A 15,000-nucleotide genomic window follows, 5' to 3' on the forward strand; every position below is an offset into this window, starting at 1 on the left:
CAAGTATATTATAACCCTCTTACAAAGTAAGTGGATATTCAAGTACAAACACATTTCATTAAATTTCACTACTGAAATGAAAATTGAAAAAGATTCAGCACCAAAGGCAAGAATACACTTCATAAAGAATGAAAAGAACGGCAGGTCACTCTCTCTCTCACCTGGAACTCAAAGGTCTCGTCAAACAACGGGTCCTGGTTCTGCGGCGCTGTCCGAGTCCTCTGCTCAGCGCAGTCCGCCGGGACTCCGTGCAGCTCCAGCACCACGTACGGGTCGATGACCTCCCCTTTGGCGCCCGAGCCCTGGGGCTTGGGCAGGTTCTGGGCGCTGATGACCTTGACCCGGAGCGTCTGCGGGGGCACCCCGGGCACGCAGCCCTGCGTGTGCACACTGAAGTAGGACACCTCATCGCGCATGATGGCTGGCCGCAGCACGAAGCCGCAGCCGCCGTTCTGGATGAAGCGTCCGCGGTGCAGGTCCAGCATGGCGCCCGAAGTCTGCTGGTTGAGCGCCATGAGCTGGACGCCGCACTTCCAGTAGCCCTGCGGGTTGGGGTTGCTGGAGTCCAGGCGCACCGAGCTGGGCCGCACGCGGGTCAGTGTGTGCTTGGTGAAGCTGACCAGGTCCTCGGGGCTTTCGGTGGCCAGCCGGCCGGCCTCGCCCTCCCCCAGCGAGCACAGCGTCCAGTAGGGCGGCTCCGGGGGGAAGGGGGTGCTGGGCGTGGTCGGGGCGCTGCTGCTGGGCGAGTGTGGGTGGCTCAGCTTCTGGGCGCTAGTGCGGTGAGCGTAGAAGCTGCGGCTGCCGGTGCGCGCCACGGAGACCAGGTCGGAGAGCTCGCGGCGCAGGCGCAGCCGCCGAGGCTGGGGAGGCGGCGGCACGACCAGCACCACGCCCAGCTCCTCCTCGCCGGGGATGGTCATCCTGCGTCCGGCGAGCGGGCCCCCGCCGCCGATCTCCTCGTCCTCCTCGGACACCTCGCCCTCGGAGCCTTCCTCCTCAGGTGGCAGCTTCTTGCCCACCAGCAGGACGCGGCCCTTGAGCTGCTCGGGCGAGGGCAGGCTGGTGGCGCGGGTGCCCGGCGTCAGGCTGACCGGCAGGGCCTCGGGCATGTAGAGGCGAGGGCCAAAGACCTTGCGCAGGTGCTGGGCCAGCGTGCGCTGCTGGGTCGGGGAGCAGCGCTGGCACAGGTAGAGCAGCAAGGGGAACTGCGAGGTGAGGAAGGCGTACTTGTTGACCACCTCCAGGGCGCTGCGCAGAGTGACTGGGGGGTGGTGGTGGTGGTGGTGGTGATGGTGGTGATGGTGGTGGTGGTGCTTGGTTTCCGCGCCGTGGTCAACCCCCAGCAGAGGCTCCCCCTCAGGCCCGTCAGTCACCCCAAGCTCCAGGCAGCGGCAGCCGGCCTGCAGGGCCCGCGTCAGCCCCCCGAGGTCTGCTCGCCCGTGCACCTGGTCGTCCAGCAGGTAGGACCGGTACGAGGCACTGATGTAGTAGTGGGACAGCGGCAGCGTCATGTCCTGGCACACCTGCTGGTGCTCGGGGTCCAGCAGCTGGCACTCGGCCGACTGCAGGTAACGGGTGAAGCCGTCCAGTCCCAGCACGCTGCGCTCTCGGCCCTGCGCCGACGGCTCGAAGCGGCGGATCAGCTCCAGGCAGCCTTCAGCAGTGGCCAGGGACAGGCCCTGCTCTGTCTCCAGGAAGAGGCGCAGATCCTGAGTGTCCAGGCACTCCTGGTCCTTGGAGAGCTGCACCATCAGGAAATAGACGTCGGGGCGCGTGCAGAGCTCACAGTAAGCCTCCTGGAACTCCTCTAGGGTCACATGGGAGGTCAGCTTCTCCTTGCTTCGCTGGATCTCCTTGAACCGCTGACGCACCTGTGGAAGTGTGTGTGTGTGTGTGTGTGTGTGTGTGCACAAGTGTGTGTGTGTGTTTTGTTGTGGAGAAAGAAAATAAGAGAGATAGTGAGGACACAATTCTCAGATAAGGGTAAGTTAGCTTTCCTTTGAAGGATTGGTCTCTGCTTAGCTTTGCTTTTCATTCCATCTAAGCACTCAAGTGACTAATTAAAGTTACTGATTGGCTTGAGAAGCTCCTCGACTGATTCTCAGACTTCATTAGTAAGCTGATTAGCCGTAGACGCCCCCGTCCTCCAGGAATGCAATCTCACATAAAGCAAAGCACAACACGGCTGATACAGTCGGATTTACCTCCTAATAGCTGAGTGCTGACAGGACAACTTGTCCTTTTGATAAATGTTAATATCAGATTAAGTAATTATCCAACTACTTTATAAATAAATACATGAACAAGTACACATGCTTTTGATGTGGAATTTATAATCATTAGCATCAAAGGTACTGTTTATTATTATTTAGTATTTCGATATTCAGTTTATTAGTATTTAGTATCAGTATTTTGCTCATTGTTTATTTAGTATTAGTACTTTAGTATTAGTAGTCAGATTTATAGTTTATAAACAGTGTATTGCAATTTATTAACTGGAATTTGGGGGCTCGTCTGGGATTAAAGACAGGTATTTAGTGCACACTTTAGTCCAAAGCAACTCACAAAGGCATCCGGCAGTGGCCGGGATTCAGACCTTCAGAGTCAGCTTAGAAGGTGACAATGTCAATAACCACTGTACCACCATCACCATCTCAATTCATACCTTCTTACAACCTTGGTAAGAATCATATCGCTACACAAATATGATACAGCATAGCAACGGCCATATAATATAAAGTTCTGATGCCTTTTCTCAGGTTTATATAAAGTTTTTGTTGTGTCAGTAAGGAATTATTGTATCTACAACACACATCAAAATAATGCAGGATTGAATAAGTAACTGTTTAATTAATTCTACGTTACTACTTTCTGTAGAAGTGGCTTACTCCATTATGGGCCTCATAGTTTACTGTACGATGTTGAACAGATGCTATGAACTCAATGTCATGTAAGACACCAGGCCTAAGACTTGTCTGAATGAGCCCTGCCTCCTAGTCCCAGCTGTCCTCCCTCCCACACATATGGATGCCACACAACAGCTGACGCGCTTATGGCTACAGTCAGGCACTTGCTCTGTTTCGTATGTTTGACTTTTTTTTATGTTTTCAATTTCTGACACTGCCTTTCATTTCCTAATCTTTCCTTCCATTATCTCCCTCTCTCGCTCATGTTCTCCTTGTTCCATGTCTTTTGTATTTCTTATCGTCATTTTCCTCTCCCTGCACCTCCAACCTCCACTCTCTCCAGGGTTCCATAATAAGTAGGCAGCCAGTAAGCACTGTTGCAGAGTGTCTTCCCGTGCCCCCAAACACGCCATGCAGCTGATTGCCTGCACTCGGATCCTCAGACCACCTGGTGCTTTTCTATTTTATTTCCTGTGAGCCCCATCGCCTTGAGAACAGCGACATGAAAGCAAGCTGTCCTCGCACTGTAACCTTGTGGCACACAATGTGTGTTGTTCTTTTTTTTAATGTCACACTATGCTACATTGTTGCCGCTGGCTAGATGTTGTTTCTGAGAGTGGTTGAAATGAGTGGGGCCCCACATTCCTGCCTTCCCTGAGGCAAGCTGTGCTCCATGCCCATGGGAGCTGTGAGCTATGGAGCTGTATTACTCATGCATACCGTGCGACTTGAAGCATTGCATTGCTGAAGTTGTCAGAAATGGGAAAATATTTGCCAGCTATGTATATATTAGAAATGTTTGTTCATTTGAGTGGCTATATTCCTGATATCAAACTGAATTATTGGTCATCCCACCTCACTTCACATTACCTTCAAAGAGTGTCCCAGATAGTAAGAGGCTAGTGGAGCACTGTGCAAACTCTTTTTGTATGTATTTAGTGATAATTCTTCCTTCATCTTAATACATTTTCATATATTATCTTAATATTCACAACAAGTTAAATTAAAGTGATGGCCGTCCAACAGCAGACCAGAAGGGGCTACAGCATCAGCGGCATGCTACCAGTGGATGCCAGGTATCAGAACTGGGTACTGGGTACTGAGTACTGGATGCCAAGTAAAACTTGCTGTTGCCACTTTTTGTTTGGTTGGAATATTAGCAGTTTGCATTTATAAAGCGCTTTATCAGTGCACCCAACGTGCTTTACTGTGAAGGGGGAAGCCCACTAGTCAGAAACAACTATTGTGTTATTCTGGTGCTATTCTTCTGTGAGAGCTATGCTGCCAAACTCAGTCAGTAATCCCACTGGCCCCCTGGCTGCTTGTCATTGTGTGTGTGTGTGTGAAGAGTGCTTTGTCCTGACCTTGGTCTCCTTAATGCCGGGGCAGAGCTTACAGATGGTGGCAACCGCCGTATCCTCGGACACGATGCCATAGCCGTCCTCATCGCCATGGCTGAACTCGGACGCCAGCCAGTCGCGTCGCATCTTGCTGCCCGGGCTGCTCTCTCCCACGCTGCCACCCTCGCCTCCGGATCCCAGGGAGAGCAGGTAGCGCAGGCCGGTCACCCAGATGTTGGCCACGTCGGCCGAGAGCGCCACAAGGTCCAGCGACTGGTACTCCTCGCCGTGGATGATGGAGAAGGCGGCCTCCTCGGCCAGGCCATCCGAGCCGGGCCCGTTGTGCAGGAAGGTCTCGGTGCTTTTGCCGATGCGCACCTCGCGGATGGCGCCGATCTCCAGGCGTGCGCGGTCGCTGTCCTTCTTGGAGGGCTCCCAGCGCAGGCAAGACAGGTCGCCGTCCAGCGTGTAGAAGCGGCAGTAGATGCGCGAGTTGGGACGCACCTTCTTCAGCTCGCAGCCTCCCTGCATGAAGGCCAGGCAGTCGGCCGCGCTGCTCACCTTCTTCTCCGACGGCATGCTGCTGAAGGAGACCGTTTTCTTCCTCCCACCGCCCACCTTCACCATAGACGGGTCCTGCACAGAGAAACGCCGGGGACAGGTCAGACCTGAGACCCATTACTCACACCTCCACACACCTGTTTCAACACGGTCATGTGTGCACATGCCTCCTCCTTTGTGGTTTTACTAATCTACCACTTTTTCATTGTCTTTTCTCTTTCAGGTGTTGTTACAAGGTGGCTTAGACTAGGGGCCAGGCTAATGCAGTCTTCAGCACGAGATGAATATGACAAAAAGTAGCTGACTCATAATCACAGTGCACCAAAATACATAGAAGACAGAGACGGTTATCGTTTTTAAAATAAAACATTGATGTCTCATCTAAATGAAATATAATCACAATTATTGCTGCATTTGAGGAGCTCTTAACCCTCTGGGGCACTTGTGGCTCCCTGCTGGGGAATATTTAAAGTCACAGTCTTCTTTTTTTGTGGAATATTTCAAGTCACAGTCTTCTTTTTTTTGTGGAATATTTCAAGTCACAGTCTTCTTTTTTACTCCTTTCCCCAGAAAGGCCTCCTCTGAAAATCAATTGAGCGCTTTTGATTTCCTCTCTAGTAATTGAACCTCCGGCTCCTATCACAGCCTCCCTCCCTCCCTGTTGGTCTGCCTGTCTCTCCTGAGAGGACTGAACCTGTCTAGCTCTTTCCCATCTCCAGCCTGAGTCACTGACAAGTCTGGGCTTTGAGGTGGCAAATGTCAAACCTGCTAGAGCAGACAAGGGCATCTCCCTTTCTTTATCCCTCCCTCTCTTTTTGTCCCTATTTCCCTCTCCCTCTTTCTCTATCTCTCTCTCTCTCTCTCTTTCTCCCTACCACTCTCTCTCCCTTTTTCTCCCTCCCTCCCTCTCCCTCCTTTCTACCTACCTCTCTCTCTCTCTCTCTCTCTCCCCCTCCCTCTGCTTCTGCCTATCTAATCCTGTTGTTCCAAACTCTGCTCTCTAGCCAGTAATTACCTCTGCTAAAATGTGGCTGTCATAAGCTCCCCAATCACAGGTGTTAAACACCAGGTCAGCCTAACTTACATACTAACATAATGACTATGGCCATTGTCCTGACAGGCGCTGTTGCACATTTACTGTATCATACTAAACAGCCTAAATAGATGGCTCCTATGACTCCATTCAGGCCTGCATTTCCATCTAGGCTTTGCAGCATTTGAGCATTATGGTCAGTGGCACCCTGTGGCAGTGTGTCCAGAATCAGACACAACACACCAAATAGCCAGGCCAGTCACCTTGCCCTTGTCTCCCGAGCCACAAGCCAGAGAGAGAGAGAGAGAGAGAGAGAGAGAGAGTGCACAGTTGGTGCAGCAAAAGTGTTCCTAGTTCTTAATGCCGGCTTTGCACGTCATCCTGATTCGGCAGTTATGTTCGACAACAACAGAAAATACACAGGACAACAGCACAACAAATCTCCCCAAAAGCCAAAGCCAGTAGAAACAAACACGGCAAAGAGGGGTCATGTTAAATCTCGCAATGTCCAGATTACAGAGCAGAGCCTCCTAGAGTAGGGGCTTGAGCCTACAAGCTGAAGAATTTCAGACTCAACGGGGATTTGCACACACCGTCGTGAAAGTGTTGTCTGCATGCATGCAAAGCACATACACAAAAACATGACCTCAAAAGCTCCCGGTGGGTGTGCGCGACTGAGCGAATGATTAAATATAGAGGTGGCGTAACTCGACATGCCCCAAATCCCATCTTGATCAATAATACACACCCTCGCATGATGCCGGAATCTGAGCTGCCGGATCCTTCTCGTAAAAAACTCAGAGGGGAACCTGGCCGAGCCAAACATAGTGCCACTGGCACGGTGTCACCTGACACAAACCCAACCACTGCGCTTGCACCGACACAAACTCCTGTCACCCCTCTGGCCAGGTCAGCGAAGGGAGGCGGTGAGGGTGGCGGAGCAAAGCTAAGTCACCACATGGCCACGACTCGATCACCACACGGAGCAATGATAACTGCACAGGTGGACACTCACCGTGTGTGGGGGGTAAAGGCCCAAGCACGGGGACGTCCTCGTCAGAGGCTCCTGTCGGTTCCCTCTGCCGCCACACCTCAGCTCAGCACCAGCACTCCTGGGCATCCTTTGGGTTTGTTTTGGAGCCTGGAGCACGACGGGAGCGCGTGTGTCCGCATCTGCACAAAAGTGCCGAATGTGCACGGAGTGGGCAACTGACACAGAGATAAAGCAAATCTGATTGCTTTGGGCATAAGCCGGCAGGAGAGAAGGGTAGCGGATTGGAGTGGAGCAAGACATGACCCTGGCAAAGTGCTGGCACCGTCAGCAGGGAGGGACCTGTGTGACATGGCATTAGGTCCCTCGGGGAGACGTGGGGACATGGATACGGGAAAAGCAGGTCGGACATCTCGTCTCCACAACGTTGTCGTGCGTCGTCCTCCAGGAAACCATGACAACGGTGGCACAAAGCTTTTAATGCAGTGGTTTGGCCTAAGAGAGCGTCTATCAATTTTAATCTCCCAAAGCTTACTCCATTTTCTATTTGTTTCTGCCCTCCCCTCTCTCGCTCTCTCACTCACCCTCTCTCTGTTTTTCATATTCTATTTTAAGATGATGAGTCATGGACCAAAAAAATTGAACTTGAATAAACACATGAAAAGAGCAAACAAGCAGAAGAAGAGACTAAAAAGAGAATATTAAAAAAAGAGAAGCATATGTCTCGAGTGGAGAACGAGAACCACGAAGGGAACACCATCAAAAAAGAACCCACGTTTTGAGATGGGGTAACGGGCTACATTACCGTTTCAATAAACCAGCTGTCCGATGCCATCTCCATCATGAGCCACAATATCAAGAGTGAAACGCAACTTACTTCAGGGAATATGGAGGTCAGATGGGAAGGATATGGAAATGATTCCCTGATCTCATAAAGGGAAAGAGATGAAGTAATTAAAGGAGGGGGGCACAAGGGGGAAGAGAAAGCCAAGGAGCTTCAGAGAGAGAGAATTTTACTTTATTATTTTAATCTACCGTACTTCATATCATGCCAATAAAGCTCATTGAATTGAAATTGAATTGAGGAGAGAGAGAATGAAAGAGAAAGAGAGAGAAAGAAAGAAAGGTGAGGCCCAGTTTGATGTGGAGTTTGCTTCAATGGCTGAGAGACAGAGAATAGTAAGTCTTTAGGCAAACAGCTATAAAAACAACAACAACAACAACAACACCTGTTTAAAGGGTTAAAAGTTAAAAAGTTCCATATGTTCCCTTTCCGAAGACCTCCATGCGACCATACTGTACATTATCTACTTTCCCTCCCGGCTATGGACGCATTTATGCAATTACGCATCACATCCTGTGCAAGCAGGTTGCGTATTTGTTATGTTAAGACAGCAGGGCACATACAGTACAGCACTGTGTGGAGGTCAGACTTCACGAGGGTCTGATTCAGACAGATCACCAGTGTGGGCAGTCCACTGAGGGAGAATGACAGACCATGCAGCCTCCATGGCAGTTCTTTTCAGCAGCAGTAGCAGAGAGAGCGGTTTGTGAGGCGGAGACACAGTAACCGGACTAATGACCACGTGAGCTAACCGGTGAGGGCGCTGCGGTAGTCACACGATAAATTGATGGCACCAGAAACAATTCGATAAATCAATCATTACGTCATCATGGGAATAGTCATACACTGCATCCATCAGACCGCAGGCAGTTGTGTACGAGGCTTCCAGTGGACTGTATAGGCATGTGTAAATAATGCACTGTCCATGGCCTTCTGCCCTTGCTCTCTGCTGAGGCTCATTGATGTTTCCATCCATCACGTGATTCATTAACCTACTTAACAGTTACTCGCTGTGTTCAATCCCCACCTCCCACAGCCTCCCTCCCCACCTCCAAATCCCACCCTCTGCCCCTATGCCATTCCTCCCCCCCCCCCCCCATCCCTGTACACAACACCTGGATCTGCTGCTAATCCCCTTCCCTTCCCGCAAACCGGAACACCGCTCCGATCCGGCTAATGATGCCAGCGCTGGATACGCGCTAGATTATCCCCGCCCGCCCGCCCGTCCGCCCACCCGCCTGCCGCCCATGCCCAGAAGCATCCCTGCAGCCCGCGGGCCCGGCGTAATCCACGCTGGACAGCACAACCACTGGCTCCCTCTCCCAGGCAGATGTAATATGCCCGGATTAACTGACAATGAGTTTAACATCCGCTGATGATAGTAGCGGCAATCTAATTACAAATGCCGCACGCCGCGCGCCGGGCTAATGTAGAATACTGACGCGATAGAAAACACAGCTTTTTCGCCAGAGCTTGATCTGCAAGAGGGATGCAACAGTGGCAGAGACATAAGCATCTCTTGGTTTCAATCTTGCACGCTGAGCGTGCATGCTGGCGTAATGAAGGGATAGCTGCACAAACGCTGATTGCAGGAACGCACAGCAAAGAGATATTAGAACAAGAAAGCCTGAAAAGAATTAGATCTAATCATCTATGATAAAGCTGAGAGCAGCGATCAGGGGGCCAAGCATCAATAGGGCAAAAGTCATGGCCAGTCTTGCAGCATCTTTGAACAAAATGAGTTTCTTAGTTGATAGAGGGTTACAATACATATTACAATGTCAGGCTATACAATAAATTACTCATTGCAAAAAACTCTGATATGGTAGCAACTGAGACCCATGAACGTTGTATAACCCCCTGAAATAATGCAATAAAAACAGGCATGACTCCAAGTGAATTCAAATCTTCAAATCTTATAAATGGAAATGCGAGTGTGAGTATGTCCTGTTGGGGGTGTTGTAGAGTCTGCCTGATGGATCCAAAAGTTTATGAAAATATGTTTTCAGATCATTTGATTTGAGTGTGCATGCATGAACATTTAATAAAAATACTGTGAAGGACAAAAGGAGTTCCACAAATTTCAATGGCAGACAAAAAAAAGTCAAGATGGACACAATAGGTGCCTCAGCCCATCCAGTCATTGCGGATGAGTAAAAGTGGGCCTCTTGCTTAGTCTCTTGGCATTAAATTGCCTCATGTTGCCGCGCTGAGACACTAAGAGTCTTAGTGGAGCTTTAAAACCAATTTATGTCCTCAGACGGCCATGATCCCAAACTGTCCATCAGCCAAGCGGCCAAAACTAGAGGCACCAGATGAGGCATCAAGGCCACTAACAACTGCTAACAGTTCCCCTCAGCGGCTCACATACTGCCTACACGCTGGTTAGTGCGTTAGCGTGGCCTTTTAGGGAGCGCTTCTGAGGAGAATCAGCGAGTGACATCCGGTACTTGAATCGATATCAGAAAGACTTGTCCACCGCCAGACAAATTCTGCATCAAATCTGACCTTTTCTACACGACCAACCCCGCTCTGTAGACAAAAAAAAAAAAAAAAAAGAATCTTAAAAGCTTTAAAGGTCAAAGTTGTGGTCACTCTTATTCCACTGGGGCACAAAAAGGATCCCAGGAGCTGACAGTATTCCTGAGAACCGCGCCGTAATATCGACCTTCTCAGTGAAACCCCCGCACATTTGACCATCTCCCTTAGTGAACGTAGTGACCATAACTATCGAGTACTTAACTGCTGTGTGGCAGCACACACATACAGTAGGCACAAAGAGGCGACTTCAGGTTCAGGCCTGCAAGCCACACTGGGAACCATCCTATCATGTGCTCAGCACCAGCATGTACAGCTGGAACTGTGTGCAGTAGGTAGGTAGGTAGGTAGGTAGGTAGTGCCTACATAATCCAGGGAGACGGGAGCTGCCCACACTGCATGTGGAACACACACACACACACACACAGCCATCGCCTACAGCTCTGGGAACCCATCCAGTCTGCCCTTGTACAACACACAGAGAAAGAGAGAGAGAGAGAAAGAGAGAGAGAGAAAGTGAGTGAGAGAAAGAGAGAGAAAGTGAGTGAGAGAAAGAAAGAGAGAGAGAGAGAGAGAAAGAGAGAGAGAGAGAGAGAGAGAGGGCCAGTCTGATATAGGCAGTTTGCTTCAGTGGCTGAATGACTGATTGCTTTGGCCAATGCCAAGAGCTCTTTCCAGGCTTTATTTACTTCCTAAAAAGTCCTTATTTTCTCCCCAGAGAAAAGAGAGCAGCCTGATCCCCAGAGCGACCTGCCTCAGCGTCGAGCAGAGCGGAGTGAAGCAGTGGTTCTGTCCTCTGTCCCCAACAACTCAAGGCTGTCAGAAACCGTAAATCCTGCTTTGTGTCATACGACGAGAAATTGGACAATTTCAAAGCCAAAATCTCTTTAGACCTCCACAAATTCAAGACTGAAAGCATGAGTCTCTTTGTGCACCTTTAACTTTGATCTTAATACAAAACATATCCTAATAACACTATTGTGATATACTTCCATTTTAATTTACTACCCTCTTCAGTAGGCCTTTTTAATAATTTATTTTAATCATAATACCAACAACACTGATGCAATTCTAAAGGCATAAGTGAAAGAGTGCCTCCCTACATTCATCTGTGGTGCATCTTTTTTGAAGACAGCCTTTTTCTGTATTTGATTATATTTTCCAGCACAGGCAAACATAAACAACTGCCAAAATTGCCTGAAACTAAGAAACAGAAAAGAAGTAATATAATAAAAAAAATGAAATTTAAATGTTGGAGAGCACTGTTGTGTATTATACCCTCACTTCAATATTTTGCCAATCTGCTTTTACTTTTCAATAACACACAATATGTATTATACCCTTAACAGTAACTCCTCTTTATATCCAAAGCTAACCCTCTCTGTGTTACTTTCCCACATGAATCCTTCTGCCTTTCATCTGCCATCACAAGCTGCGCCTCTGCTCTCTTTAAGGATGGTGGACAACTCAGGCCCCAAGCACTGCTGTTGTGTCCTCTCTCACTCCCTGTCTGTGGAGGCATCCGGGGTGTGTGTGTATTTGTGTGTGTATGTGCATGTGTGTGTGTGAAAGAGAGCGTATGTACAGTATGTGTGTGTGTGTGTGTGTGTGTGTGTGTGTGTGTGTGTGTGTGTGTGTGCGTGTATGTGTGTGTGTGTGTGTGTGTGTGTGTGTGTGTGTGTGTGTGTGTGCGTGTATGTGTGTGTGTGTGTGTGGTGTGAGTGAGAGAGGGGGCGGTGGTGGGGGGGGTATTGTGAGGACGCATCCTTGCTCTTCCCCAGGGAGGCTCCATCCGGAACCATGGAGCTATCCAGAGCATGGAGCAGCTCACTTGCTTGCTCGCCGAAACCATGGGTCTGTCCATCCACAGTTACATAACGCCAACCCCCCTCCATCCCTCCCTCCCTCCCTCCCCGAGAGCAGTGCTGCCGCTACGCTTATCAAAACCGCCCCTCGTTCAAACGGATCTGGCCTCTCTGCTTCCCAGAGTGCATCGGTGTCGTGCCAAACGAGTTTAAAAAAGGGGGTCACAGAGTCAGCCAGCCAAGAAGAGACGTCTGCCAGGGGAGGCCCAGCTCCATAAGTCGTGGGTTAGTTCCAGAGCTGGGTTATTCATGTGCAATGTGTGGGAAGGGAAGAGGAGAGAGATCATCATTGACGGAGGAATGTTCTCTCTGGATGTTTCTGCGCGCATCATGTCAAGTGTTCCTCTCTAAATCATTCATGTTTTGCCTATCACAAACTTAAGCCAATGAGAATTGGGGAATTTTGCATAATTTAGCGCCCTGCCGGTGATGATGGTGATGATTGGTGATAAAATATGAGAAGGTGACATCACCAGCAGTGGAGCCAGAGGAACGGTTATGCAATTCCCACCCATGCACCGCAGTGATGACATTTAACGGGCCTGGGCGTACATACGCGACAGCCGTGTGTGATTGGCAAATGAGCTGGATCGCAGCTGCCTAGCAACACCTGGCGAGCGACTGCACTGATTCGGTGCTGGCGTCCAAACGGAAAAGGGACGCTAAAATGAACATCACACCACACCTGAGCCTCAACCCTGTCCTTCAAACGGAAATGATAAATGGTTTCAAGCAAGGTCAGTTAAAAATCCAGTCACAGTTCCTCTCATGGCCTACCTGCATAATCTCGATTGAAAAACAGATAGGTAGATGGATACTTCATCCCGAGGGAAATTTTAGATGAAGGTAAATAGAAAAGACAAATGAAGGCCTTTTATAAACAACAACGAGTTGAGTCATACTTCTCCCGTGTCGGTACGTGCACTCAAACGCTCTGGTGCGTGGCGCGAATGTGTTAGCATGTTGCTATGCTAGCGGGCTCAGACGTAGCCATAGATAGAAGTAATCAAAAACATCCACGTTTTTCCTACTTAAATACAGTTGCACGAGTAGTTGATAAAAATGTGTAAGGTCACACAACATGAAACGTGGCGATTTTCCAAGCGAATAAACAGGAGAACTACAATGTGTGGCGCAATAGCACTTGGGAGTACTTCGACCTAGCGTAGTAATATTGATAACACAATCGCGCCCGCACCAGAGCGTTTGAGTGCATGTACCGACACGGGTAAGGTTGCCAACCGTCCCGAATTGTGCGGGACATCCCGTATTTTGGGTGATTTTGATTTGTCCTGTCAGGGACAGCACCACTCCCGATTTTCAATCACAGCTCATCGGCCTTGTTAACTTGTCAATAGTAGGCTACTGTAAATGCACCTGGAACAAAGTGTCCAGTGCCGCCGCTACCACGCGCATCTCGCACTATGCGCACGGCACCAAGGGACAGAAGGGGCACCACAATTTAGCCAGAGAAGCTTTACTGCAAACGGCTTTTCACTCTTCTTAGAGAACGATTACAATGTCAAAATGCAGCAACAGCATCTTACATAAGGATGATGCTTTTTGGGTCCTCTCAGTCTCTCTATTATGCAGCAGATCTAACTTGAACGCTACTCGTTTTAATTGGGAACGAGAGGAAGAGGGTGGAAGTTTCCAGCTGGCTTATGATCGTTGGTAATTCATCAAGTCAATTGCCTTTGTGTAATGGAATTGGTGAGTCTTGAAGTCTTTAATAATCCGTTTCCCTTAAACTAAGCATTTACATGAAGCACATGATAGGCTATGCCAATTGAAACACTTTCCACTCAGATAGCTAGGTGGCTAGCAGGTTCATAATTCACTTTTAATTGCAAACAGAAAATATCTAGCTAGCATCATTACATGCTTCTATTTCCACAGGAATGAAGGTTGTTTACACCAACTTAATATACTTATCATTGTGCTATAGGCCTAAATGTGGCACAAACAATGTTAGAGTTTGTGGAATGACCATAGGCTATATTTGAATGGAGCTGGCAAAATATTATGAATACCGTGTAGACAATGCTCTTAAAGTGACAGTACATCATTTGTAAATTAGTTTTGTTTTAAATTAGTAGAAGTGTCCCTCATTTGGGGTTGAGGAAGTTGGCAACCCTAGACACGGGAGAGGTATGACTCAACTCGTGAAAGTTAAGGTAAGAACATATATTACTACTGACATTGGGTGGCGTGTTCCTTTAATAAAATAAAATGATCAAACTAGCAAAGAACCAACACAACAAATAAACACAGCCACCAGTCTGCTTGATTGGTTGCAAAGCATGTGGGAGAAGCGGTGGAGAATATTGGCTCTGCCAGCTGTTAATGGTGACTAAGCAACAACCCGTTGGGTGCCTCGGATCTGGGTGACTTGTTCCAGGCCGTTAATTTGCTCTGCTTGTCCACACTCCTGTGTTAATTGCACTGGACAAGAACTAAACAGGAGGGGGCTGTGCTGCTTGACACTTCCACATAAGGAGATTCAGACCAGTCATGCCTGCCTATCTGACAGGGCTGTGTGTGTGTGTGTGTGTGTGTGTGTGTATGTGTGTGTGTGTGTGTGTGTGTGTGCGTGTGGTGTAGCAGATACTGTGAGGAGCTGAGACGAAGGAGATGAAGGTGTACTGTCACTTAATGAAATCCATCCTCATATGAGTATGGTGTAAACAGACGCAATATGGACCCTGAGGCTGTAATGTCTTCTGGGTCAACAGGTTTTTTTTTTTTTTTTGGGGGGGGGGGGGGGGTTTGCATTACCAAATTGTGTTGTGGCAGCCAACACTGATATGAGCAAAATCTGGCAAATGCTACTCTTCCTGTTTCCCACTAAACACACACACACACACACACACACATACACTCACACACACTCACACCCACACACACACATACATGCGCCCT

General features: G+C 48.9%; 1 protein-coding gene and 1 long non-coding RNA gene across 2 annotated transcripts in view; one reads left to right on the forward strand and one right to left on the reverse strand.

The window, feature by feature from the left end:
• Nucleotides 1-15,000, reverse strand: part of plcl1 (phospholipase C like 1) — a 59,809-nt gene that overhangs the window by 10,043 nt on the left and 34,766 nt on the right. The window contains 2 exon segments of the mRNA XM_042079764.1: nucleotides 162-1,871; nucleotides 4,271-4,882. Of these exon segments, the coding sequence (XP_041935698.1) occupies nucleotides 162-1,871; nucleotides 4,271-4,882 (2,322 nt within the window).
• LOC121698056 overlaps nucleotides 1-15,000 on the forward strand; it is a 26,283-nt gene that overhangs the window by 3,102 nt on the left and 8,181 nt on the right. The gene's annotated exons all lie outside the window — the stretch shown is intronic.

This window comes from Alosa sapidissima, chromosome 2 (genome assembly GCF_018492685.1).
Source record: "Alosa sapidissima isolate fAloSap1 chromosome 2, fAloSap1.pri, whole genome shotgun sequence".
NCBI lineage: Eukaryota > Metazoa > Chordata > Actinopteri > Clupeiformes > Clupeidae > Alosa > Alosa sapidissima.